This window comes from Seriola aureovittata, chromosome 15 (assembly GCF_021018895.1).
Source record: "Seriola aureovittata isolate HTS-2021-v1 ecotype China chromosome 15, ASM2101889v1, whole genome shotgun sequence".
Lineage (NCBI taxonomy): Eukaryota > Metazoa > Chordata > Actinopteri > Carangiformes > Carangidae > Seriola > Seriola aureovittata.
In genome coordinates, this window is record NC_079378.1 from 15,211,523 (window position 1) to 15,236,070 (window position 24,548).

Here is a 24,548-nt window from a genome sequence, read left to right on the forward strand (position 1 = left end):
TCAAATGATATGTGCCTTACACTCCTATAGTTGAAGTTTGATTTTAAGATAGAATGTTCTCCTTTTCAAACTCAATTTTGAATTGTTGGCATTATGATACTTCTTATTTTTGAAATTTTATGTCTTACTTCAGTGCAAACATTATTGTAACAACATAGTGCAAGACAATAGTCTGGACACCATAACTTAGGAACATTTGAATGGCTGGTTCAGCTTTGTCAGCTTGCTCCACCTCTTTATGATGCTGTAATGAACAGGAATGAACAGTCAGTCCCTCTGCCTCATAACACAGCCAGACAGGGGCACCGGACCAGCACTACCCTTCGGAAACCTTCACCAACATTGTCTTGTCTTATGTGGTGGGCAGTACAGACACCAGGAGTGACGGAACTTTGAGACAAATCTTTTCCCATTTCTCTCAAGGTTTTGCTGTTAATGACTTGGGAGGATGGCGGAAGGAGCGGATGGAGAGGAAGAGATTCAGTTCCTGCGTACGGTAAGTGATGCTGTCTGCCTCTTCTCCAATAGTTTTAAAACTGTCAGTAAACTTATTCAGTGAACAATGTACAGTACTATGACTTTTGTATACTAAATTGTCACTTCATATCAGTTGATAGACAGGGTAGGGTAACTTTCTTTCCTTGGAGCACAGATTGACAAGGACAGGTGGTTGGTTTTGTTGCCATTGTTATCTATTTATATCCCAACGGGTACTTGATATGTTACTGTGTTGTCACAGAGAAGAAAACTTTCAGTGCCAGGTGGAAGTTAACACACAGACTACGAAAAGCAATTAGACACAGATTTTTGCATATTGCACATTTTGACACAGACACCACTGTTGTAACATTGATAGCCTTTAGGATAATAAATATTCTTTGCAACAGTAGTTGCATGCTACATTTTGTGCAGTTTGTAATGAGGTCACCAGTGCTTGAAGCAGAACATTGCACCTGTGGCTGAGGCAGGGATCCAGATCACAATGGCTTCAGGGTCTAGTGTGAAGTTCTGGACTCAACTGTATGATGCCTTGAGGTTTTATGGGAGTGTGGATGTTTTTTGTCTTGGCATGCAGATTGAAACTCTACAACAGAGCCCACAGAGTCCTCCAACTTCCTGTCGATGCAGTATTGCCATGTTTGTTGCTTTATGTGATTCCAGATTAAATAGTTAGTAGTGTTTTTTGCTTCGGGAGAGAGTGAAAATAGGAACAACTTAAGTATTCTGGGTAGTGTGCTATTATTTATATTTGTTTCAAGAACCATTATGACCTAGACTAGTCCTTTATCTCAAGGACTACTCACTTATTTCCATCTGCCTTTTTAGAAAAAAGTAAATTTGACAGATTACAGTGTCCTGAGTTTAAATTGTTTGAGGGGTAATTACTGAGGGACTTATTTGCATTTTGTTGTTCCTTGGACATATATGGCTACTACAGATGGAGGTCAACTCTTGCAGAGTAATTGTTCTCTGCTATTTATGCAAATATGAGATTCCTATTTTTAAGTCATTGCTGATCACTTACTGTGCATTATGTCAGTGGCCATGTCCCACGTCAAAATTTTCTATGGGTGCATTGGGTGAATCCACAGGGTGTCTGTTTTTTCACAGGTCTTTTTCTTCTGCAGCCCCAGTTTGTGTTTCAGGTATCATGTATTTTTAATATAAATATTTTACGTAAAAAGGTGTCTGTACATTTTGGAGTTCTACTTTGAAGTTATGAAATTTTTACATAATTGATTATACAGCACATGTCATAAAGTATTCAGTTTAAATGGGTTTATTTTTGCTGCACTACTCACCACTGAGCTATCAGATTTCCTTTTTTGAGATCTGGGCCAAAGCTGGCAAAAGGGCATTGTGGCCTTGCATGCAGACTACTCTATGTAACACTCTATTTGGATAGTCAGCACTGAAACTCAACTATTGCAGATGTTCCACATAGTGTCACTTGATTTTCTCTAGACCCTTTAACCCTGACGATAGCATAAGCCAGAAGCTGATTATCTATAGACTCCATTATGAATATCACTTGAAACTCAGTTCCTTACTGTCACTTGAATATAAGTTGTATATCCTAAAATGTGACTGCAGCCTGTATTTTTGCTTATAATATTAATATTATAAACACGTGCAAATAGTTCAAATATGTTTTCTTTTATGTATTTAATCTAAAAAAACACATTTTCAGTTGGCATTGTCTCATGACTTTAGACACAGCAAGAAAGTAAAAATTTGTCAACTAGTGTGTCATAAAGTTACTGTCAGTCTGTTGCTGTTCACCCTGAACTCAGCTGAGTTCTATATTTACTGTGTGAGGATTAGCAGGTTCAAAGCTTGGCCCATTTCAGCACCTGCTTACTTCAGTCCATGTAGGACCTTTACTTCTAAAGTAGTACGGGCAATCTTTATCATCAGACACTGGTTTCAAAACATTTTGTCAGTAGTTCTTACATAGAAAACCGTCTGATAAAAACTGGTGTAAACACACAGCTGCTACAGCCTCATGATGGCATCTGTCTTTCAGTCAGTCAGTCTGTCAGTCTGTTGGTGTTGGAGAACATGAAACTTAATACTTAGCTCTGTCATATGTTATGATCTCTTAATATTTGACTGACTTGTCTTTAGGGTGCCAGAGCTCTCAGATTTTTGCTTCAATCTAATGTCTGTACTGACATGACTTTTATGTCTACTGTATAGGAGAGGTGTTTCATTATAATTGTTAAATAGTATATTTATAGTCCATCTGTTCAGGGCATGAGATTGATGAAGAGGAAACCAACTGCACCAACTCCCTTTTACAACACATCAGTCTCAAACTGTTACACAAGCATGATACAAATTCTGTTTAACTCACGCTTAAACTCAACAATACAACAACAAACAATAGTGGCCATAGTGGCAGAGCTGCCTCGCTGTACTGCAGCTTTACCCTTAAAACAAAGACCACCAAACCTTATCTAAGGTGTGTCATGTTGAGACTGTGAATTTGTCAGTATAATGAAATTTGTCTGGAGTTTGTATACTTCTATTCTAAACTGCTCCTGTTTAACCTGTTTAGTGACTGCAGTGACTGCACTTATAGTGGAGTACTCCACCACCGATTTTTAACTTTGTACATACCATACCAAATTACAGATTTCCTTCCTCAATATATTTTCATTATGTACCAAAACAATTACATTTGTTTTATTGTTAAAAGCAGCAGTTTATATACTGCAGAGTCTGTTGCCAGTTTTCAGCTTCAGAAATACATAGACAAATATATCAACTACATTGAGGCAAAGACTAAATTAGATTAAATTATTGTTGAACCCAGTTGACACTGTTTTTACTAAAATGACATTTGTCACTGAGTGGCATGCGTGTGAATGAACCAGAAGCATTTGCAAATAAAAAAAACACAAACTGCTGAGCATGAGGTTTTGAGCTGAGTTGAGTCAAAAATTAAAATCGTGAATATTCCTCTCTTTAGCAAGCTCACTAATTGCATCATTTCAATAGGCAATGTGAGCCAATTTGTTTCCTGGCTGTCAGATCTTAACTATCTGTTGCTTTCCAGAAAGGGACGTGTGAACAGCAGGTGCAGCTGCCTGAAATAGAGAGCTGTGGGGGAGTGGCTGGTGTCTTGGAGCCAGAGAGGAGGGGAGATTAGTACTGCGGCCTGTGAAGGCACAGAGTAATGCACTTACAGAAAAAGTGCATGTGAAGGTCAGGAAAAGTTTCATAGGGAAACAGCTGTTTTTGCAGGTTATTTTACTCTTGCATTGTCCCACATTTTTGTTATTTATTTTGCCCATATTGTATTGTGTTTGATTAAAGGTTTGGTTGCCAAAACACTCTCATTTATGTGGTGAGACGCAGACATCACTCTCTGTGTTCCCAGAGACACCTCTAAATTAGTTTCGCTTGCAATGCCACCCCTCGCAAATGTAGTATGGTATGGGTCATATGGATTTGACCTATCTGAGCCATGAATGGACAGTTTAATGTGCTAACCCATGAAATGTGAAGCTTGTGCTGAGTTCATGAAAGTTGGAAATTACAAGCTCCAACTTGGAGAAAATGATTTGAACATCTGATTTGTTGCTCTGAAAGTTGTGTGGAACTTCATGTCCCCAATTCGCCTGACTTAACATCATTAAAACTACAATAATGGCATCTTCCGAAGTCACAATTCACAAGACTATAAATAAAAGTAAATTCACCTTAGAAATTTTCCATCTTGCTCAGTTGTTACTGTGTTCCCTATAAAACAGCAACAAAGTGCAAAGATGTTACTTCGGACATCCATATTGTTTTCCAGGTTGATCATGTGAACGCACGTTTTCTGAACTCAGATGTTTCCACTTGGGAGTTTCCAAGTTTGCTGTCGTCTTGGACGCAGCAATAATGTGATCTAAGATTTGCAGAATGAATGAAAGGGAAACTCCACAGATTTTACTAATCAAAGTCTGTTTAGACTCGCAGAGTACTACATTACAACATATGTGGAAAAAAAGGATTCAGAAGCTTTTTGTTGCTCCAGAAGGGACTGATTGAAGTCTGATAAATAAAAGTTTGAAAACGGCCCTGCCCTCATCTCTGCTTTAGGCTAGAGGTTTGACAGTAGACGCACCCAAAGCTCCAACTGATCTATTGGCAGTCGAGTTGCATTGTGGGTAAAGTGCAATGTTTTGACCAGGGAGAATAAGGCGTGGAATAAAAAAACACGTCTCTGATCTATTTTCATTTGTTCATGTATTTTCTATTTTCATCGCCTTAGAAAATGAAAATACTTTATACATCATACAATACTTTTAACATAAATTATTGCTTTGACTGAGAGTAATCTAAAATCTAAACTGCCATGTTTCCCTCAGATAATTTTGGGTGGAGACCTTTGTTGTATATCAATCTCTCTTGCACTCTCGCCATCTTTTCCTGCAGAATTCCCCCCAAAAAATCCCCCTCCTTCACTTTGGACTTGTTTTGTCATTGTAGGATGATCAAGTGGTGCTGCAGTGCACTGCATCTATTCTGAAGGAACAGATCAAGCTGTGTCTGTCATGTGAAGGGTTTGGGAATCGTCTGTGTTTCCTTGAGACCACCTCGAACGCTCAGGTAGTGAAAGGACACTTCTATGCCTTTTATGTCATTTATTTGAGAATTTTATTTGCTGCTATTCTCCAGGTTTAATGGTTGTGCTGTATTTCAGAATGTCCCTCCAGACCTTGCCATCTGCTGCTTCATTTTGGAGCAGTCCCTGTCTGTGCGGGCGTTACAGGAGATGCTGTCCAACTCGTCTGTGGATGAGGTAAGGCACAATTAGAGAGGAATTAGTAGAGTTTGGTTAAAAGGTGACACTTTTTAATGGTATGTTCTCATGATATAATAAACAAATGCAGAATGTTGTTCATTCAACAACTGAAACTCACTTTGTTTCGTTTCTGACTTGATGCCCCGTGCTCCTTCACTCCTCCACCTCTCAACCACAGGCTGTCGATCTGGACAAATGGGTACGTGTGATGCGTCCTTCCTTTACACTGTTCCATGAAACTTTTGTCCACTGCTTCAGCCTGAGAGTTTGTGTCATGAAAGTATCACAGCTGCTTTCCATAATCTCTTTAGTGTTATCATAGAGAAACCTAGCTTACAGTACCTCCATTGATATCAAAGGTGACGTCATCATCGATAAACCTCAGCTTCAACCTATTTTTTTCTGCCTTTTTGAAAATTTCTATGTCTAAATCTCTTTGTTTAGCCCGATTCTTGCTTATTTTAACAACTGTAAGATATGGCTGTGGTTTTTATTCCTCCTATTGCACCTGCTTAGAGTCCGTAGACTTGCCCTAGTGTCATTTCAATATTAAGTTGTTAACATGTCACATTGAAGTGGTTTCAAAGGGACAGCTTTGAATATGAAAACCTCCTTTCATCTTTCATCTTTTAAACATTTAATTGACTCTGCCTCTACCTGCCTCCCCCCTCTTCTGTCAGTCATCACAAGGGGGTGGTCACCGAACCCTACTGTACGGACATGCCATCCTCCTGAAACACACTCACTCCAGCATGGTGAGCACCAATTATGTGGCTTCTGCTGCTCTGCCCTGTCTTCTCCTCTAAGCAGCAGTTCTCCTTGAAATGTTTTATTCTCTAAATAGTTTGGAGCGCATATCATCTCATGACCCTCGTTATCCCTCTCTTTATGCTGCAGTACTTGAGCTGTTTGACTACTTCGCGCTCACTGACAGACAAATTGGCTTTTGATGTGGGCTTGCAGGAAGACTCCACAGGTGGCTATGAACTTTACTGCCCATTATGTCCGACACAAACCGATGTAGATTTCTGTATTCTAAATCTTTTGTCCATCACAGGAGAGGCCTGCTGGTGGACCATCCATCCAGCCTCTAAACAAAGGTCTGAAGGCGAGAAGGTCAGGGTGGGAGATGATCTCATTCTTGTCAGTGTTTCTTCAGAGCGATACCTGGTAACCACAATTTGATTTACTTTCACTGTAATTGACAGTGTGTTGTCTACAACTCTTACCAGTATTGCTTCCTGCACTCTTTTCAGCATCTGTCCTATGCCAGTGGTGACTTGATGGTGGATGCTTCCTTCATGCAAACGCTGTGGACCATGACCCCTGTGATGTCTGGATGTGAGCTAGCTGAAGGTCTGTAATTTTGCTGTTGCTAAAAAAAAAAAACTTTTCTTTTGTTCATGAGCCTGTCCACTCTCTCTTAGCAATGTGGCTCTTGTCTGCTAGGTTTTCTGACTGGAGGATATGTGCTCAGGCTGTTCCATGGTCACATGGACGAGTGCTTGGCAATCCCAGGAGCTGACCAAGGGGACGACCAGCGCAGGTAAGCAATATCTTTTGTTGCTGTACCTTCATAATATATTAAAACACTGTACCGGTTTTGGTTGATTTAGCTCTACACTTTATGCTACTCTCAACCATTTTCTGAAGCATACCATATGTTTTACGGTATGTTCCTTACTTTATAAAACACACCTCTGTAGTTGCATGTTTTGTGATGCATGGTGGCAGCTCTACCACACCTGAGACTTGAGTTTGGCTGTGAAACAGCCAAGTAGCAAATGTTTTAATGAACAAGACAAACTTTTATCCTCATCCTATGATGTTGGCTCATTATTTTCTCTGCTTGGTTAGATTTTTTGGCAACATTATGAAAGTTTTTCAGCAGCTTAAATCGTATCATGTCATGTGGTCATTGAACACACCATCAAGGAGTTTTCAGAGTGGTCCCTCGCTTGCCTTCTACATTACTAAATAGTGATGGAATAAAAGACAAATGTCCATTGCTATGTGCTACCTATCTGAAGATTTGGTTATCGTGGTTTGTTGACATAAACTAAAAAACACTGAAATATATCAAAGTATTTACAAATTTGTCCACCTTTGTGCCACATCATTGACTTTCATGTTTTTGTTAATTTTCCCAGAGTTGCTCATTATGAAGGAGGGGCTGTATGCAGTCATGCCCGATCCTTATGGAGACTTGAGCCACTACGTATCGGGTGAGTGTCTTGATTCCTTGCGTCTAACAACACGTGTTTTACAATCACTCACTTTAAGTGACTGAACAATATGCTGCTTCTCATTCATTTGTGCCTGTTGGTAGTTGGAGCGGAGGTCATATTAAATGGGGCCAGTCTTTCCGGATACGTCACATAACAACAGGCAGGTACCTTTGTCTGGATGAAGAGAAAGGACTGCTGTTGGTTGACCCAGAGAAGGCAGTTTCCAAGATGGCAGCCTTCTGCTTCAGAATTTCAAAGGTCATTGTCATGCAAAGTCAACTGTGTGAGAATGCTACATGTTTGAGACTGCGTTGTGCTGTATAGAGATTCTTTGCAGGCGTAATGAAGAACACACTTTTTATTTATACTACAGGAAAAAATTGAACTGACCCAGAAGCGAGATGTGGAAGGCATGGGCACGCCTGAGATTAAGTATGGAGAGTCCATGTGCTTCGTACAGCATGTGTCATCAGCCCTCTGGCTCACATATGCTGCTGTTGATGCTAAATCTGCCCGTCTGGGTCCTCTGAAGAGGAAGGTAAAGCAGGATTATACATCAAGATGGTCAGCAAAATATAGACTCAATTTGACAACTCAATCACATTTGACAAGTCAGCATCCAGTGCAGGAATGTATGAGTGTTGATTACATACTTGGGTTTTAAGGGAACCTGTATTCAATTCTCAGGCCATACTCCATAAAGAAGGTCACATGGATGATGCACTCACAGTGGCTAGATCTCAGACCGAAGAGTCCCAAGCTGCCAGAATGATTTTCAGCACAACAGGCCTCTTCAACCAGTTCATCAAGTAGCACTACTTCAGTTATATTTTACTCAAATTGGTAGTAGTTTTGGCTTTTTAGATACAGCATGCTGGTTGTGGTATTCACATCATGCTCTATTCATGTCTTCAGAGGTCTAGATGCACTGAGTGGGAAAAACAAATCTGCCAATCCCCCATCTCTGCCGATGGACACAGTGGTGCTCTCCCTGCAGGATCTCATTTTCTACTTCCGACCCCCTGAGGAGGAGCTGGAGCACGAGGACAAACAGTTCAAGCTTCGCTCCCTTAAGAACAGACAGAACCTATTCCAGGAAGAGGTTGGTCTACGTACTGAGGAATGAATTTTATGAAAATGTAGAACTGCTGCATTTTTCAATATAAATTTAGTTTGGTTGATTTATTTCCACTTGTATTTCAGTTTTATATGAATGTTTATTGTTTTGAACAGGGAATGATTACTCATGTTCTGGACTGTGTCGATCGGCTCAATGTCTACAACACGGCAGCCCACTTCTCAGAGTATGCTGGGGAGGAAGCCGCAGAGTCATGGAAGGAGATAGTAAATTTACTGTATGAATTGCTAGGTACAGTGATTTTAGATTAGTCATTTATGTTTCCCATATCCAGCCATCTTTTTTGTTTGTGAATACAATGCATTAACAAACTCTTTCTGCTTCTCTTCTTCCATGAAGCGTCTTTGATCAGAGGCAATCGTGCTAACTGTGCCCTGTTTTGTGACAACCTTGACTGGCTGGTCAGTAAATTGGATCGTTTGGAGGCATCTTCAGGTATCAAAGACGAATAGAAGCTCATTTAAATGCTCAATGTACATTTAGTTTCTTGTTTTCTCTCCCCAGATGCCAACATATTATTAGCTTGACCACATAACATACTAGTATAAACTAGTCATTTGTCTTCATCATCAATCAGTTGAAGCTGAATTTTACTGGTTCCAAACAGCATACACTGGGCGATCAAAGCAATATGACAGTATGATGCAATTTAAAAGAATATTCATGCAACAAACACTAACTATGTGAAGCTTGTAATGTTTTGTAAAGACGGTGCCAACGAGGTCTTAATTAAACTCTCTTTTTTTGTGGGTTTATTAAATGATATTGTGCTTTTCTACCATACCATCCAAAATACATGTACTTCCAATGTTTATGTATTTATATATTGTCACATCTTTATGACAGGGATCCTGGAGGTGTTGTACTGTGTACTGATTGAGAGTCCAGAGGTGCTGAATATTATCCAGGAGAATCACATCAAATCAATCATCTCGCTGCTGGATAAGCATGGACGCAATCATAAGGTCAGGAACATGTAGCACTGTTTGTTGAGTATGTTGGAGAACACTAAATGTCTGAGTTGATTGTAGCTCACATCTTTATCCACATAGATAGATTAATATAGCAAATCTCAAGCTACAAGGCAGCACCAGAATAACTGTCATCAATTTCTGTCTCCATTGTTTTGCCAGGTGCTGGATGTGCTCTGTTCTCTGTGTGTGTGTAACGGGGTGGCTGTAAGGTCAAATCAGAATCTCATCACAGAGAATCTACTTCCAGGTCGTGACCTTCTACTTCAAACCAACATTATCAATTATGTAACCAGGTGGGTAAGTTTGTATGAGCACACTTCAGTACAGGCTCAAAATGTTTTGTGCTCTTTCTTGTGTCCTGAGGCCCAGTTATCTAAACAGCTGCTCTAAATTAGATATTTGTTTTGTAATCCACTTTTAGCATGAGACCCAACATTTTCCTTGGAACGTGTGAAGGATCCACTCAGTATAAGAAGTGGTATTTTGAGGTCATGGTGGACCATGTGGAGCCATTCCTTTCAGCACAGCCATATCACCTGCGTGTGGGTTGGGCTCTGACAGAGGGCTACAGTCCTTACCCCGGTGGAGGGGAAGGCTGGGGGGGCAACGGGGTTGGGGATGACCTCTACTCCTACGGTTTTGACGGGCTTCACCTCTGGTCAGGTAAAGTGAACGTGGTATGACTTTTAGAAGTAGTCTTTTGCATCAGCGCCAGCACAGGCTCATTCTTTGATCTTATGCATTTGTGCCCATACCACTTACTAATTCACTTGCTCTGTGTGTATACAGGACGCGTTCCACGACATGTGGCCACACCCAGTCAGCACATCCTGGCAGGAGAGGACGTGGTCAGCTGCTGTTTGGATCTGAGCGTGCCCAGTATTTCCTTCCGTATCAATGGACATCCTGTTCGGGGAATGTTTGAGAACTTCAACCTGGATGGCCTGTTCTTCCCCGTTGTCAGCTTCTCTGCAGGCATTAAGTAGGATGTTGTGAATTATAAATTAAAGACCATGAATTTATTTTTTGTATAATGAGGGCAGTACAATTATGACATATTAGACTTATGTGAATTTTCCTCTCTAACTTCAAGGTTGCGATTTCTTCTCGGAGGGCGTCATGGGGATTTCAAGTTCCTCCCACCTCCAGGCTATGCGCCTTGCTATGAAGCAGTGCTGCCCAGGGACCGTTTGCGGATTGAGCCCATCAAGGAGTATAAGCATGATTTCGATGGCATCCGCAACCTGTTGGGTCCAACTCAGTCCCTCTCACATACAGCCTTCACTCCTTGCCCTGTGGACACTATACAGGTAAACCCTATACCCTATTCCATCTCTTTTTCATCTTCACTTTTTCCACTGCACTGAGTTCATTATCCTTTCAGATTGTACTTCCTCCTCACTTGGAGCGCATTCGAGAGAAGCTTGCAGAAAATAGCCACGAGTTATGGGCTGTTACTCGCATTGAACAAGGATGGACATATGGGCCAGTGAGTGTTTTCAGTGTTGATTATCTTTCCCATAGAAAATGTTGTTGTGTACACTAACAATTTGCTTATAAAATCTTTGCACTTTACTTTTTAAAATCAATGTCAAGTTTCGTGATGACAACAAGAAGCTGCACCCCTGCCTGGTAGATTTCCAGAGTCTGCCTGAACCAGAGAAGAACTACAATTTAGCCATGTCAGGAGAGACACTCAAGTAAGTCAGTGCCTTCACTTAATTAACACTGCTTGGCTTTTGTCTTTTTGTATTTCTAATGCCTAGTATGATTCGTTTCAAAGGACTCTGCTGGCACTAGGCTGTCATGTAGGAATGGGAGATGAGAAAGCAGAGGAGAATCTGAAAAGGACCAAGCTCCCCAAAACGTGAGCTGCTAGATATAAATTTATTTTGATTCGTTTTGTGACGTTACCTCTCTTTTATCATATATACTGTTAATGGTCTTGTAAAGCTTCTGATCTAAAAGCATTTTTTTTAGTTACATACAGAGTAATGGATATAAACCAGCCCCTCTGGACCTCAACCACGTCAAGCTGACTCCTAATCAAAACACTCTTGTGGAGAGACTGGCAGAAAACGGACACAATGTGTGGGCAAGAGACAGAGTTCGCCAGGGCTGGACATACAGTATTGTGCAGGTACCATAATTCTTTTATGAAGAAGTCCCTATAATAATAATAATAATAATAATAATAATAATGTGTAGATATTTTTGATGGATACAAGTTTTAATATTACTTTTTCATGTTTAATATTATTTTGTTGTGTAGGATATAATGAACAAGCGCAATCCCCGTCTGGTTCCTTACAACCTACTGGATGAAAAGACTAAAAAGACCAATAGAGACACAGTTTGTGCAGCTGTTCGCACTCTCATTGGATATGGTTACAACATAGAACCACCCGACCAGGAGAGCAGTAAGTTTGCATGGCTATCTATAAGAGGGATGGCAGGAATATTTGTTTATTTTGTTATGTAGTCCTACAAATTAATCATTAGCACTACAGGCATTTTATTGAATCCACAAACTTTTCCTTCAAATGCTATCGTGTCTGTGTTAATGTAGGCGGGCATGGACCAGGCAGCGGCCGTGGAGATAAGATCAGAGTGTTCAGAGCAGAAAAATCTTATGCTATCACACAGGGGAAGTGGTACTTTGAGTTTGAGGCTGTGACAGTCGGGGAGATGAGAGTGGGCTGGGCCAGGCCCAGTGTTCGCGCAGACACTGAACTTGGTGCAGATGAGTTGGCATACGTCTTCAATGGTTTCAAGGTGGGAGAAAGATCTAGTTTACATGCTTGTGAAGGATGCCAAAGCCTCCTAAACTAAACTCTAAAACGATGATGTTTTCTTTTTCAGGCCCAACGTTGGCATGTGGGAAATGAGCCATTTGGTCGTCAGTGGCAATCTGGTGATGTGGTGGGTTGTATGATCGACCTCACAGAAATGAACATCATGTTTACACTCAATGGAGAAATGTTGATCAGTGACTCAGGCTCAGAGATGGCCTTTAAGGATATCGAGATAGGAGAGGGTAAGTACACTTACAAGTAAAAGCAAATGTTCTCAGTTAGAGACATATGATATTTGCACATGTGGGTTTGTGTTTTAATGCATGTCCATGCATGTATTGAACATCCCTAGGCTTCATACCTGTGTGCAGTCTGGGCCTGTCCCAGGTTGGAAGGATCAACTTGGGTCAGAACGTCAGTAGTCTTAGTTACTTTACCATCTGTGGCCTGCAGGAGGGATTTGAACCCTTTGCTATCAACATGAAAAGAGACATTACCATGTGGTTCAGCAAGAGCCTTCCCCAATACATCATTGTGCCTACTGAGCATCCTCACATTGAGGTATTGTGCATTAGTTGTCACCCTGTTTTGACGAAATATGTATTTGTTCCCATTTTGAATAAGTCATTATTTTCTGGATCACCACCTTGCTCCCTTTTGTTTATGCTCTAGGTGTCCCGTGTTGATGGGACAGTGGAGACTGCTCCTTGTCTCAAAGTTACGCACAAGACATTCGGATCTCAGAACGCCAACACAGATCTGATATTCTTCAGACTCAGCATGCCAGTTGAGTTTCATGAGACCTTCAAAGTCCCAGCAGGGACCACCCTTCTTACTCGTACCCTGACCATCCCTGAGGATGAGGTGGTAGAGGTGGACCCAGACTCTGACTTTGAAATACTCAAGAAGTCAGCCAGTCGCAAAGAGCAGGAGGAGGAAAAGAAAGAACCCTCTGTGCCTAAAGAGACCCCTGCCATCAAAAATGGAGAGAATGAGAAGGACGCCTCTACTGAGAAAAGCAAGAAGAAAGGGTCAGTACTGATTCATGCAGAGTGACTTGAAGAGGGAATTTAGAAGGCTACAGCTGGGATACTGTTTTTACATTTTCATTCATAGTGAGTAATTGCTGCTGTTCATTTCCAGATTCCTATTCAAGGCTAAAAAGGCAGCATTAATCACACCACCACCTGTTGTTCCCACCATGCCCCGCTTAGTGGAAGATGTGGTGCCAGATGACAGGGATGACATGGACATCATCCTCAACACCACTACAGTATGACTATGACTTAAATTTATATGGCTACCATATTCGTAACCATTTGCTCATTTGTGCTTACAGTATTTTTCATATTTAACTTGCCTGTCAGTACTCTACTGACTTTAATCTTTGTGTTGAATTCATCTTCAACTGAAATTGTACTAATCTTTATCCCCCCCACCACCCTCCTTCCTTAACCAGTACTATTATTCTGTGCGAGTGTTTGCGGGGCAGGAGCCCAGTGGCGTGTGGGTGGGCTGGATCACACCTGACTATCACCAGTATGACCTTCACTTTGACATCAGCAAAGTGAGAAATGTAACAGTCACTGTAGGTGATGATAAAGGCAACATTCATGACAGGTATGTTTCTCTTGTAGAAAACAAAAAACAGTGTGTTTTCATTATTAAAATAATAAAATGCAATAAATACTGGCTTCTGATCTTTTCCTGTCTTCCTCAGTATAAAACGCAGTAACTGCTACATGGTATGGGGAGGGGAGTTCAGCAGCTCCCAGCAGACCCGAGTCAGTCAGGAGGATTTTGTGATTGGCTGTCTTATTGATTTGGACACAGGACTCATGACTTTCACTGCTAATGGAAAAGAGATAAACACTTTTTACCAGGTCAGAAAAGCTTCAATCTAGTGTTTATACAGTTTTTTATAAAGCCTTGGTCATTTCATGCAACCATGTTATGTTCCCTTCTTGCAGGTGGAGCCCAACACAAAACTGTTCCCAGCTGTCTTTGTCCTTCCTTCCAATCAGAATATGATTCAGTTCGAACTTGGCAAGCTCAAGGTCAGTCTGCGCCAATCCTCACAATCAAGATATCTCATATTTCTGACTTTTATTGTTAACCGTCTTCTGTAATACATCATTTTTCTCCCTTTACTTTTCTTGCCAGAACATTATGCCGATCTCTACCGCCATGTTCCGGAGTGAACGCAAGAACCCTGTCCCCCAGTGTCCTCCAAGACTGGATGTCCAAATGTTAACCCCTGTCATCTGGAGCCGCATGCCCAACCACTTCCTGGCTCCAGAGACAGGGCGTGTTAGTGAGAGACTGGGCTGGATGGTGCAGTGTCAGGAGCCACTTACCATGATGGCCCTCCACATCCCAGAGGAGAACAGGTTAGAACTACATCACTCAGCATTTATCTGTTGCATTGCAAGGAGTTAGAAAAGTGTGCTGTTTTTTCCCAACAAAGTTAACCCCTTGGTATTCTCTAGGTGTATTGACATCCTGGAGCTGTCTGAACGTATGGACTTGCTGAAGTTCCACTATCACACTCTGAAGCTGTATGGTTCAGTGTGTGCCTTGGGAAACAACCGTGTGGCTCACGCTCTGTGCAGCCACGTGGATGAATCCCAGCTCTTCTACGCCATCGAGGACACCTACCTACCTGGGCCAATGAGGAGTGGCTTTTATGATCTGCTAATCAGCATGCACCTGGAGTCTGCCAAGAGAAACAGGCTGGGAACCAACAAGGAATTTATAGTCCCGATGACTGATGAAACACGCAGTATCACTCTGTACTCGGACAAATCTCATGCTTTACCTGGTGTCGGCCTCACTACATGTCTACGCCCCAAACTCCATTTCTCTTCTACTGGGTTTGTGGGAACAGATCAAGACATCTACACACTGAGTCCAGTCATCCCCTTACAGGTGAGGTGGAACAGGTTTGGCATTTTAGGGAAATTCTGGAGTCACTAATAATCATAAGTTTGCTTGTATCTCCAGGTGCTAAAGACCACGGCCTTGAACATGCTGATTGAGGCTGTGCAAGATGGAGGTCAAGCCATGAGAGATCCTGTGGGAGGCAGTGTTGAATTTCATTTTGTTCCAATCCTGAAGCTCATCAGTACTCTCCTCATCATGGGTGTGTTCGATGATGAAGATGTCACACACATCCTGAAGATGATTGAGCCCACAGTCTTCAGTACCAAGAAGGCGGAGGAGCCTGCTGAGGAGAATGCCAAGTTGAAGGAAGAGAAGGAACAGAAAGCTCCCCCAAAAGAAGGAGCAGTGAAGGAAGAAGAGCAGGAAGCCGTGGGTGAAGAAGAACAAGAGGAATATGAGGATGATGGTTTGGGTGAAGAGGAGGAGGAGGAGGAAGAAATGGAGGAGGAGGAAGATTTAGAGGAGTCAGAATCCATTATGCCACAAGAAGAACCGGTGAACAAGACAGAGCAAGTAAATGGCGAAAAAGGTGCAGAGGAAACAGAAAAAGAGATGAAACCTGTAGAGACAGGTGAGGCGAAAGAAGAACATCTAGAACAAGGACTTTTCCAGATGAAGCTTCCAGAGTCTGTCAAACTGCAGGTATTTCTAGTCTTTTTTTTTAAAGATTATACAAAAAAGCTCCTTTTTCCAATAACACTGTTAATATCTGCTGTGTAGTATTAGTCATTCATGTTGCGTTTGTCCTTTAGATGTGTACTCTGCTGCAGTATTTCTGTGACTGTGAGCTACGTCACAGAGTGGAGGCCATCACCGCCTTTTCAGACCAGTTCGTCAGCCGGATACAGTCCAACCAGAGACAGCGCTACAATGAACTTATGCTGGCCTTCACCATGACTGCTGCCGAGACTGCCCGCAAGACCCGTGAATTTCGGTCCCCACCACAAGAGCAGGTAAACTCAGAAAAATGCAGAGAGTAGAGAACATTTGTTGATTGTTTAGTTGCATTAAGAATTGTTCATTCAACAGAAATCCCCATTCTGAAAATGCAGCCTGCCATTCAGTGGTGTATTTTATTTTGTTCTGGTACAAAAATTGCCAAATCGTAGGTAGCATAAAATCAAATTCAGAAGATTTCAGTGCAGCTGTTTTAAAATGTACTCAGCTGCTCACTGCCAACATAACTCATGTCCACAATATCCTGCCAAAGAAACTAATTTCAGCAAGTGTTTACATGCAAGAACTTTATCTTTCTTTTTGAGACAGAATATACTCCTCGAAGAATAAATCCCCCTCATTAGGTCACTCGTCTATTTTGTTTGAGTTTGAATTTTTTTTTTTTTCCATAACTATGATAAGCCCTTTTGGGCTTTTGAAAATAAATGACTTTCTTGTATTACTTGCTTCTTGCTCTTGTGAAGGTCAACATGCTCATGAACTTCAAGAATTGCACTGAGGATGAAGAGTGCCCTGTCCCCGATGAGGTCCGCGAATCCATGCTGGCTTTTCACAATGCTCTGCTGGCACACTGCGGTCAGTTTTCACCTACAGTATCAAGTCTACCAACATCCGCATTTAAAATTAACACTGCAGATGGCAGATTTTGACATAAGTTACAATACCTTATTTAAAACTCTCAGGTGTTCATATTGAAGAAGAAGAGCAAGAGGAAGAAGTGGATAATTCTCTCCGCGGACGATTGCTCCGTATGTTGGAAAAGGTGAAGAAATTCCGGGAGAAGAAGGTTGAGGTGGAACCTGAGCCTCAGGAAGATAAAAAACCAAGTGAGTTATGAGTTATAGATAGAGGATTTGTTGAACATTTGTCGTCTGCTCTTCAACAAAACAGTGCTGCTTTATCCCTCTTTCATCCCCTGACCGCAATCAGTGCATAGTATCTTTTGTATTCTCGCTTAACCCTTTGTACTCTGTTTACCAGGCACGTTACAGGAGCTGATTTCCCATACTATGATCCATTGGGCCCAGGAGTCATTTATCCAGAACCCTGAGCTGGTGCGCATGATGTTCAGCCTCCTTCACAGGCAGTATGATGGGCTGGGAGAGCTCATGCGTGCCCTTCCCAAGGCCTACACCATCAACGCAGTGTCAATTCAGGACACCATGGACCTGCTGGAGTGCTTGGGACAGATCCGCTCCTTGCTTATTGTCCAGATGGGTCCAGAAGAAGAGAGGCTTATGATCCAAAGCATCGGGTTGATATAAGATTTGATTTATTCTGATTACTTTGCCTTGAAGTGAATTGTCTGTTAAATGTATGTCACTGAAACTATACAGTAACTTAATTTTTGTCTCCCTTAGGAACATCATGAGTAACAAAGTTTTCTATCAGCACCCCAACTTGATGAGAGCTCTGGGCATGCATGAAACTGTCATGGAGGTCATGGTTAATGTACTGGGCGGTGGGGACTCAAAGGTATATTTTTTGTTCCACCCACTTGCATTGTAACTATTTTACATTTAGAGATCGACCTTGCTTTTTGATACCACCAACGAATAGACAAAAGAAGGCAATAAGACCAACCTCATATATTACTTAACTTTACATTTGCATCATTCCTTCTTCCAACAGGAGATCAGATTCCCTCGAGTGGTGACCAACTGTTGCCGCTTTCTCTGCTATTTCTGTCGCATCAGTCGTCAAAATCAGCGCTCTATGTTTGACCACCTCAGCTACCTTCTCCAGAACAGTGGCATCGGCCTTGGTGATTGTCTTTGTTAAGTTCCAGCATTATTCTTGATGTGTTATTCTTGAAGAGTTAACTGTGATAAACCTCTACATTATTTGCTGTTCTGTAGGAATGCGTGGCTCCACCCCCCTGGACGTGGCTGCAGCCTCTTGTATCGACAACAACGAGCTTGCATTGGCTCTCCAAGAGCAGGACCTAGAAATGGTAAAATTTCAATCAATATGCACAAAATAAGCATTGCATAAGATTGTCCATCACTTGAGTACACTGATGTCTTTCCAGGTGGTGAAGTATTTAGCTGGATGTGGACTGCAGAGCTGTCCAATGCTACTGTCTAAAGGATACCCTGACATCGGCTGGAATCCTTGTGGTGGAGAGAAATACCTTGACTTTCTTCGTTTTGCTGTATTTGTCAACGGTCTGATTCTTACTTTGTTACAAAATGCAGTGTGTAATTCTAATGCCCATATTATTTCTGTTTTTCTCCCTTATAAATAACACAGTGTGTTTCTTTCCCTACTGTAGGGGAGAGCGTAGAAGAGAATGCCAATGTGGTGGTACGTCTCCTCATTCGCAGGCCTGAGTGCTTTGGTCCAGCCCTGAGAGGGGAGGGTGGCAATGGTCTGCTGGCTGCAATAGAGGAAGCTATCAAAATATCAGAGGACCCTGCAAGGGATGGCCCTAGTGTTAAGAAAGACAGACGCTTTCCCATGTAAGAGCTTTTAACTTTTGTTCAAAGGCCTGATTGTATTTAATGAGTGTAGCTGTAGCAGCAAGATTTATAGCCACTATCTTTTTATCTGGTAGGTTTGGAGGAGAGGAGCAGCATGAGGAGAACAGGGTGCACCTTGGAAATGCTATCATGTCTTTCTATTCTGCCCTTATTGACTTGCTGGGACGCTGTGCTCCTGAGATGCACGTAAGCTACCATACTGGACTTATTAAACAGGCGTAGAAACAAAGAACAGATACAAGAATAGGAAATCTTATTGAAAATGTCTTTATAGAGACTCTTTGTCTCAACAGTTGATCCAGGCTGGTAAGGGAGAGGCTCTGAGGATCAGGGCCATTCTGCGGTCTCTGGTCCCTCTTGAGGATCTGGTGGGAGTCATCAGCCTTCCTGTTCAGATACCTTCTTTTGGAAAAGGTAAACACTTGAGAGACCATATTGTACTGGTTTCTTTAATCAGTGTTTATTCATTTAATCAACACAGTGCTTATTCAAGGTTTAACAACGTGTACTGTTACCAGTGTACAGCCGGATGCTGAACGCTTTGTCATACCATCAGATCACTTCTGTCCAGCTTAACATGTTAATAATCGTTTTTCAAAATGTTTTTTCCCACTTCGTGCTTAGACAACAGCATCATAGAGCCAAAGATGTCAGCCAGTTTTGTGCCAGATCACAAGGCTCCTATGGTGCTGTTCCTGGACAGAGTGTATGGTATTGACAACCAGGATTTCCTGCTCCATGTGCTGGAAGTAGGCTTTCTGCCTGACATGAGGGCTGCTGCCTCTCTGGACACGGTGAGCCTCAATCAATCAAACAGTCGTATTGTATAATGTCCTTGGAGTGGAGAGCAGGATTATAATCTTACTGTTGGGCTTAATTCACCGCAGGTTAACTTCAGCACTACAGAGATGGCCCTCGCTTTGAACCGCTACCTGTGTTCTGCTGTGTTGCCACTCATCACCAAGTGTGCCCCACTCTTTGCTGGCAGTGACCACCGAGCCATAATGATCGACTCCATGTTGCACACAATCTACCGGCTGTCTCGTGGACGAGCCTTCACGAAGGCCCAAAGAGACATCATTGAAGAGTGCCTCATGGCTTTGTGCAAGTGAGTTTAATATCATGGCAAACCTTTCATGTCAATTAATATTGCACGGTTCACAGTGGAAGTTAACTTTGTTTATCTTTCTTTCAGACATCTACGTCCATCCATGCTTCAGCACCTGCTCAGACGGCTGGTGTTCGACGTACCCATTCTCAATGAGTATGCCAAAATGCCTTTGAAGGTATGATGAACTTTAAACTATTAAAACCATTATTTCCCTGTAATTTCATGTTCTTCTGCTATTAATTTTTTCACTTTTCACTTTTATATTTTTGTTGTCCTGCAGCTTTTGACCAATCATTATGAGCGTTGTTGGAAATATTATTGCCTCCCCAATGGTTGGGCCAACTTTGGAGTCGCATCAGAAGAGGAGCTGCATCTCACTCGAAAACTGTTTTGGGGGATCTTTGAATCACTTGCACACAAGGTGCAACTCCTGCTATATGAGATTTTTCTTGTTCCAGATAATAGATGGTGTATGGACATATTGTAAAACCTTGTTATTGTGATTGCAGAAATTTGATGCTGAGATTTTCAAAATTTCAATGCCATGCATCTGCTCCATTGCTGGAGCCATTCCTCCCGACTATGTAGATGCCAGCTACTCCTCCAAAACAGAGAAAAAGGCATCAGTGGATGCAGAGGGAAACTTTGATCCTAAACCAGTAGAGACCACAAAGTGAGAGGGTTTTTGTCATTATGCCTTCCAAGACATAAATTATCTCTCTGTACAATAATTAAAGCCACATGTACTCTGATCCTTCCTCCATCCACAGCACTATCATCCCTGAGAGACTGGATCCCTTTATCAACAAATATGCTGAATATACACATGATAAATGGGCCTTTGAAAAGGTAGACCTTTTATTTTCACCTGCTGTTATCACTCACAATAGTCTGATACTGTTCTTCAGGAGCAACATATTTGGTTAGTTTGACAGGACAGCTTTACTTTATATGCTAGAAAGTTAAAATGCCAAATGAATTTATACTTACTGCAAGTAAGAAGGAAGCCATTATATTTGCAAGCATGAAGAACAGCTGTAATACATATTGTGTATGCATCTATTTTTCAGATCCAGAATAACTGGTCTTATGGTGAGGTGCTGGATGAAAATGCAAAAACTCATCCGATGCTGAGACCGTACAAGACCTTCTCAGAGAAGGTAGGTTCCCTGTCACACTGTGCAGTTAATCCTCCAGAGCTTTTACTTCATCTGTCTCTGCTTCTGATCACTCTGATCTACATCCTTCTGGCAGGACAAAGAGATCTACCGTTGGCCGATCAAAGAGTCAATCAAAGCCATGCTTGCATGGGAGTGGAACCTAGATAAAGCCAGAGAGGAAGAAGAGTCAGAGAAGAAGAAAGTGGCAGCACGAAAAATCTCACAGACTGCTCAGGTAAAGAGCAGTTGGATGAATGTACAAATATTACTGCTATTCCAGCAGTGTTTATAATGATACCTCTCTCTGTTCTAGGCAACCTATGACCCAAGCCATGGCTACAGCCCACAGCCCATTGATATCTCACACATGGCTCTTTCAAGAGACCTGCAGGTAAGTGGCAGTAAGTGTTTGAAGCATACGTGCTATAATCTTAACATCTGATCAGTAATCAGTGTTCATATCTGTTCACAGTCTATGGCAGAGCAACTGGCAGAAAATTACCACAACACATGGGGACGGAAGAAAAAGTTGGAGCTTCAGGCCAAAGGTAAGATTTTATTTTAGCGGAGGGAACTTAAACATATGGAAAATTTGATATTCGTTTGTTTCTTCAAGAGTTTTGATTGTGTTTGTTTGTGTAGGAGGTGGAACACATCCTCTACTGGTGCCCTATGATACTCTGACAGCAAAAGAAAAGGCACGAGATCGAGAGAAGGCTTATGAGCTGCTCAAGTTCCTGCAGCTGAATGGATACGCTGTCACAAGGTAAAATGCAAGAGAACAATTTCTGTACGACATCCAGCAGGGGATTGTGTTTGTTTCATTCTATTAAAAGTTATTTTCTAACATATTTCCTGTTGACTGTATTATGTTTCCCAAGAAGATTACAAAAATACTTACAGAACAAGACAGAAAAACAGAAACATAGCAAGCATCCTATTTTTTAGTTTTAGGTAGTAATTAATGTTTCTGTTATGTTCTGTATGATCATAGATTCTTTGTCTATAAGGGAACCAGTATTGAGCTTACATTATGGTTTGAAAGTTTCCTCTTGAAATTATGTTTTAAGATGTACTACATATTCTCTTTTGTTAAAAAAGGACAAAGAGTTAAAGTCTGTTTCACTTTAGGGGCCTGAAAGACATGGAGTCTGACATCTCTTCCATTGAGAAGAGATTTGCTTATGGTTTCCTGCAGAAGCTGCTGAAGTGGATGGAAATTGCCCAGGAGTTCATCGCTCATCTTGGTACTGTTGGGCAAGAATGAACAACAGATACTGTAACATCTGAGAGATCTTTATTGATGCAACTTAAAGTAGATCTTGATCGCCAGTGTTATTGCAATATCATCATATTTTACTATGTGTTTCACAGAGGCTGTTGTGAGCAGTGGACGAGTGGAAAAGTCTCCTCATGAACAGGAAATCAAATTCTTTGCCAAGGTGAAACTGTTGTTTTAAGCTAATGTGGGCACAATTTTGAAGACCCAGCTTGTCCTCGTTGCTGTACTGTGAAAACTCACTATCTCTGAAACTGTCTGTCTCTCTCAGATCTTGATGCCTCTAATCAACCAGTATTTCAAAAACCACTGCCTCTACTTCTTGTCAACACCTGCAAAGGTTCTGGGTAGTGGTGGCCATTCTTCCAATAAGGAGAAGGAGATGATTGCAAGGTGATCTCTCTCTTATATAGAAATAAAAACACAGAAATGTTCTGTTATGTATTCTTTTCATATATCACTTTCCCCCTTTTATCAGCATTTCTTTTTTCTCGCATTTTCCTTTCCTTCATTTTCCTTTCCTTCCTTTTCCTTTCCTTCTCATCATAGTATCTTCTGTAAAATGTCCGCTCTGGTGAGACACAGAGTTTCTCTCTTTGGTAAGATGTCAGTTTCTCAGCGTCAATCTTTCTGAATCTTGTCACTCTTTTTCATGTTTCTCGTATGTGGCCGTATTTTGTTGGCTGTAATTTATTTTTCAGTCATCCAGGCTAGAGCAAGTGCAGTTGCTCTAGTTGTATATGCGTGAACAGTATGTGGTGATCTGGATTCTATAAAAGACATCATAACAGCAGAGCTGTATTTGTATGTGCAGGAACGGATGCTTCAGCAATTGTTAACTGTCTTCACATTCTGGCACGATCATTGGATGCAAGGTTTACTATTTTTAATTTTCTTACAATACGCATAACACCATTATGATAAATATGTTTTTGTTAAGTTTTTGATTATAATTTTTCTTATTTACTTTATTAGGACAGTGATGAAGTCGGGGCCTGAGATTGTGAAAGCAGGGCTGCGGTCGTTCTTTGAAAGTGCTGCTGATGATATAGAGAAGATGGTAGAGAACCTCAAACTAGGCAAAGTATCCAAGGGCAATCAGGTCAGAGAGGAGCACAGCATTTGAACTGGCCTTGAACATATTTCTATTTCTGATCTGATAAAAACTGGACCTTATATATCCTGAGTCCATGACCGTGTTCTGCTTCTCTCCTTTAAAGCAAGTTAAAGGCGTGTCCCAGAACATTAACTACACTACCATTGCCCTGCTCCCAGTGCTTACCTCCCTGTTTGATCACATCGCTCAGCACCAGTTTGGAGATGATGTCATGCGTAAGTGTTTCCCGTCAGTGCTATTTCTGATTTCACATGGTGTTTATTTATTGATTTATCCTGACACTACTGTACCTGTCTCTGCCGGTGGAATACAGTGGACGACCTGCAGATGTCATGTTATCGCATCATGTGCAGCATCTACTCCTTAGGGACTGTCAAGAATCCACATGTTGAGAGGTAACATCCACATCTGCATTCAGTACAATCTGTTAAGTAACTTGGTAGCATTTTCCTCACTTGTCTTTTACACTTACAGGCAGAGACCAGCTCTTGGAGAGTGTTTGGCTCACCTCGCAGCAGCTATGCCAGTGGCTTACTTAGAACCCCTTCTTAATGAATTCAACGCTTTCTCTGTCTACACCACAAAGACCCCCAGAGAGAGAGCCAGTGAGTGCAATACCCTTTTTCTCAGATTTGTTTTCTGTCTAAAAAAAAGTCTTGTTTCAGAATGTTCTTTCATTTACTACTTCTCTTATGAATGCCACAGTCTTGGGCCTCCCCAATGAGGTCCAGGAATTATGTCCAGACATCCCAGAGCTGGATGCTCTGCTGAAGGAGATTGGGGACTTGGCAGAGTCAGGGGCTCGTTATACTGAAATGCCTCATGTGATTGAAATCACTCTGCCCATGCTGTGTAACTACCTACCTCGCTGGTGGGAGAGAGGACTTGAAAACTTCCCTGAGATGGAGGGCCGGCTTTGCACTGAGGTCACATCAGAACACCTTAATCAGCTGCTGGGCAGCATCATGAAAATTGTAGTTAATAACTTGGGTATTGATGAGGCCTCCTGGATGAAGAGGTTGGCTGGTGAGCACCATTTTGAACTCTATTAATGTGTCAGTGCA

General features: G+C 41.6%; 1 protein-coding gene across 1 annotated transcript in view; it reads left to right on the plus strand.

The window, feature by feature from the left end:
- Nucleotides 1-313: 313 nt before the first annotated feature.
- The window catches only part of LOC130182290 (ryanodine receptor 1-like), a 49,591-nt gene continuing 25,356 nt past the window's right edge, over nucleotides 314-24,548 (plus strand). Inside the window, exons 1-69 of the mRNA XM_056397101.1 lie at nucleotides 314-496; nucleotides 4,984-5,103; nucleotides 5,198-5,296; nucleotides 5,478-5,498; nucleotides 5,980-6,054; nucleotides 6,197-6,275; nucleotides 6,357-6,469; nucleotides 6,556-6,655; nucleotides 6,749-6,845; nucleotides 7,450-7,524; nucleotides 7,629-7,785; nucleotides 7,901-8,065; nucleotides 8,215-8,336; nucleotides 8,443-8,629; nucleotides 8,761-8,896; nucleotides 9,005-9,100; nucleotides 9,512-9,630; nucleotides 9,799-9,932; nucleotides 10,061-10,302; nucleotides 10,429-10,621; nucleotides 10,733-10,949; nucleotides 11,024-11,128; nucleotides 11,236-11,339; nucleotides 11,423-11,506; nucleotides 11,620-11,779; nucleotides 11,912-12,059; nucleotides 12,209-12,414; nucleotides 12,502-12,676; nucleotides 12,787-12,995; nucleotides 13,107-13,465; nucleotides 13,578-13,707; nucleotides 13,894-14,054; nucleotides 14,155-14,317; nucleotides 14,405-14,491; nucleotides 14,598-14,824; nucleotides 14,924-15,362; nucleotides 15,438-16,019; nucleotides 16,130-16,330; nucleotides 16,799-16,910; nucleotides 17,018-17,161; nucleotides 17,316-17,589; nucleotides 17,696-17,810; nucleotides 17,967-18,099; nucleotides 18,194-18,288; nucleotides 18,367-18,502; nucleotides 18,610-18,796; nucleotides 18,892-19,003; nucleotides 19,111-19,231; nucleotides 19,442-19,611; nucleotides 19,705-19,925; nucleotides 20,013-20,103; nucleotides 20,209-20,349; nucleotides 20,438-20,601; nucleotides 20,699-20,777; nucleotides 20,999-21,088; nucleotides 21,183-21,323; nucleotides 21,402-21,479; nucleotides 21,561-21,636; nucleotides 21,731-21,854; nucleotides 22,220-22,335; nucleotides 22,463-22,530; nucleotides 22,639-22,760; nucleotides 22,917-22,966; nucleotides 23,182-23,242; nucleotides 23,343-23,469; nucleotides 23,588-23,699; nucleotides 23,798-23,879; nucleotides 23,959-24,089; nucleotides 24,190-24,510. Coding sequence (XP_056253076.1) covers nucleotides 449-496; nucleotides 4,984-5,103; nucleotides 5,198-5,296; nucleotides 5,478-5,498; nucleotides 5,980-6,054; nucleotides 6,197-6,275; nucleotides 6,357-6,469; nucleotides 6,556-6,655; nucleotides 6,749-6,845; nucleotides 7,450-7,524; nucleotides 7,629-7,785; nucleotides 7,901-8,065; nucleotides 8,215-8,336; nucleotides 8,443-8,629; nucleotides 8,761-8,896; nucleotides 9,005-9,100; nucleotides 9,512-9,630; nucleotides 9,799-9,932; nucleotides 10,061-10,302; nucleotides 10,429-10,621; nucleotides 10,733-10,949; nucleotides 11,024-11,128; nucleotides 11,236-11,339; nucleotides 11,423-11,506; nucleotides 11,620-11,779; nucleotides 11,912-12,059; nucleotides 12,209-12,414; nucleotides 12,502-12,676; nucleotides 12,787-12,995; nucleotides 13,107-13,465; nucleotides 13,578-13,707; nucleotides 13,894-14,054; nucleotides 14,155-14,317; nucleotides 14,405-14,491; nucleotides 14,598-14,824; nucleotides 14,924-15,362; nucleotides 15,438-16,019; nucleotides 16,130-16,330; nucleotides 16,799-16,910; nucleotides 17,018-17,161; nucleotides 17,316-17,589; nucleotides 17,696-17,810; nucleotides 17,967-18,099; nucleotides 18,194-18,288; nucleotides 18,367-18,502; nucleotides 18,610-18,796; nucleotides 18,892-19,003; nucleotides 19,111-19,231; nucleotides 19,442-19,611; nucleotides 19,705-19,925; nucleotides 20,013-20,103; nucleotides 20,209-20,349; nucleotides 20,438-20,601; nucleotides 20,699-20,777; nucleotides 20,999-21,088; nucleotides 21,183-21,323; nucleotides 21,402-21,479; nucleotides 21,561-21,636; nucleotides 21,731-21,854; nucleotides 22,220-22,335; nucleotides 22,463-22,530; nucleotides 22,639-22,760; nucleotides 22,917-22,966; nucleotides 23,182-23,242; nucleotides 23,343-23,469; nucleotides 23,588-23,699; nucleotides 23,798-23,879; nucleotides 23,959-24,089; nucleotides 24,190-24,510 — 10,129 coding nt within the window. The 5' untranslated portion in view covers nucleotides 314-448. The remainder of the gene's footprint in view (nucleotides 497-4,983; nucleotides 5,104-5,197; nucleotides 5,297-5,477; nucleotides 5,499-5,979; nucleotides 6,055-6,196; nucleotides 6,276-6,356; nucleotides 6,470-6,555; nucleotides 6,656-6,748; nucleotides 6,846-7,449; nucleotides 7,525-7,628; nucleotides 7,786-7,900; nucleotides 8,066-8,214; nucleotides 8,337-8,442; nucleotides 8,630-8,760; nucleotides 8,897-9,004; nucleotides 9,101-9,511; nucleotides 9,631-9,798; nucleotides 9,933-10,060; nucleotides 10,303-10,428; nucleotides 10,622-10,732; nucleotides 10,950-11,023; nucleotides 11,129-11,235; nucleotides 11,340-11,422; nucleotides 11,507-11,619; nucleotides 11,780-11,911; nucleotides 12,060-12,208; nucleotides 12,415-12,501; nucleotides 12,677-12,786; nucleotides 12,996-13,106; nucleotides 13,466-13,577; nucleotides 13,708-13,893; nucleotides 14,055-14,154; nucleotides 14,318-14,404; nucleotides 14,492-14,597; nucleotides 14,825-14,923; nucleotides 15,363-15,437; nucleotides 16,020-16,129; nucleotides 16,331-16,798; nucleotides 16,911-17,017; nucleotides 17,162-17,315; nucleotides 17,590-17,695; nucleotides 17,811-17,966; nucleotides 18,100-18,193; nucleotides 18,289-18,366; nucleotides 18,503-18,609; nucleotides 18,797-18,891; nucleotides 19,004-19,110; nucleotides 19,232-19,441; nucleotides 19,612-19,704; nucleotides 19,926-20,012; nucleotides 20,104-20,208; nucleotides 20,350-20,437; nucleotides 20,602-20,698; nucleotides 20,778-20,998; nucleotides 21,089-21,182; nucleotides 21,324-21,401; nucleotides 21,480-21,560; nucleotides 21,637-21,730; nucleotides 21,855-22,219; nucleotides 22,336-22,462; nucleotides 22,531-22,638; nucleotides 22,761-22,916; nucleotides 22,967-23,181; nucleotides 23,243-23,342; nucleotides 23,470-23,587; nucleotides 23,700-23,797; nucleotides 23,880-23,958; nucleotides 24,090-24,189; nucleotides 24,511-24,548) is intronic.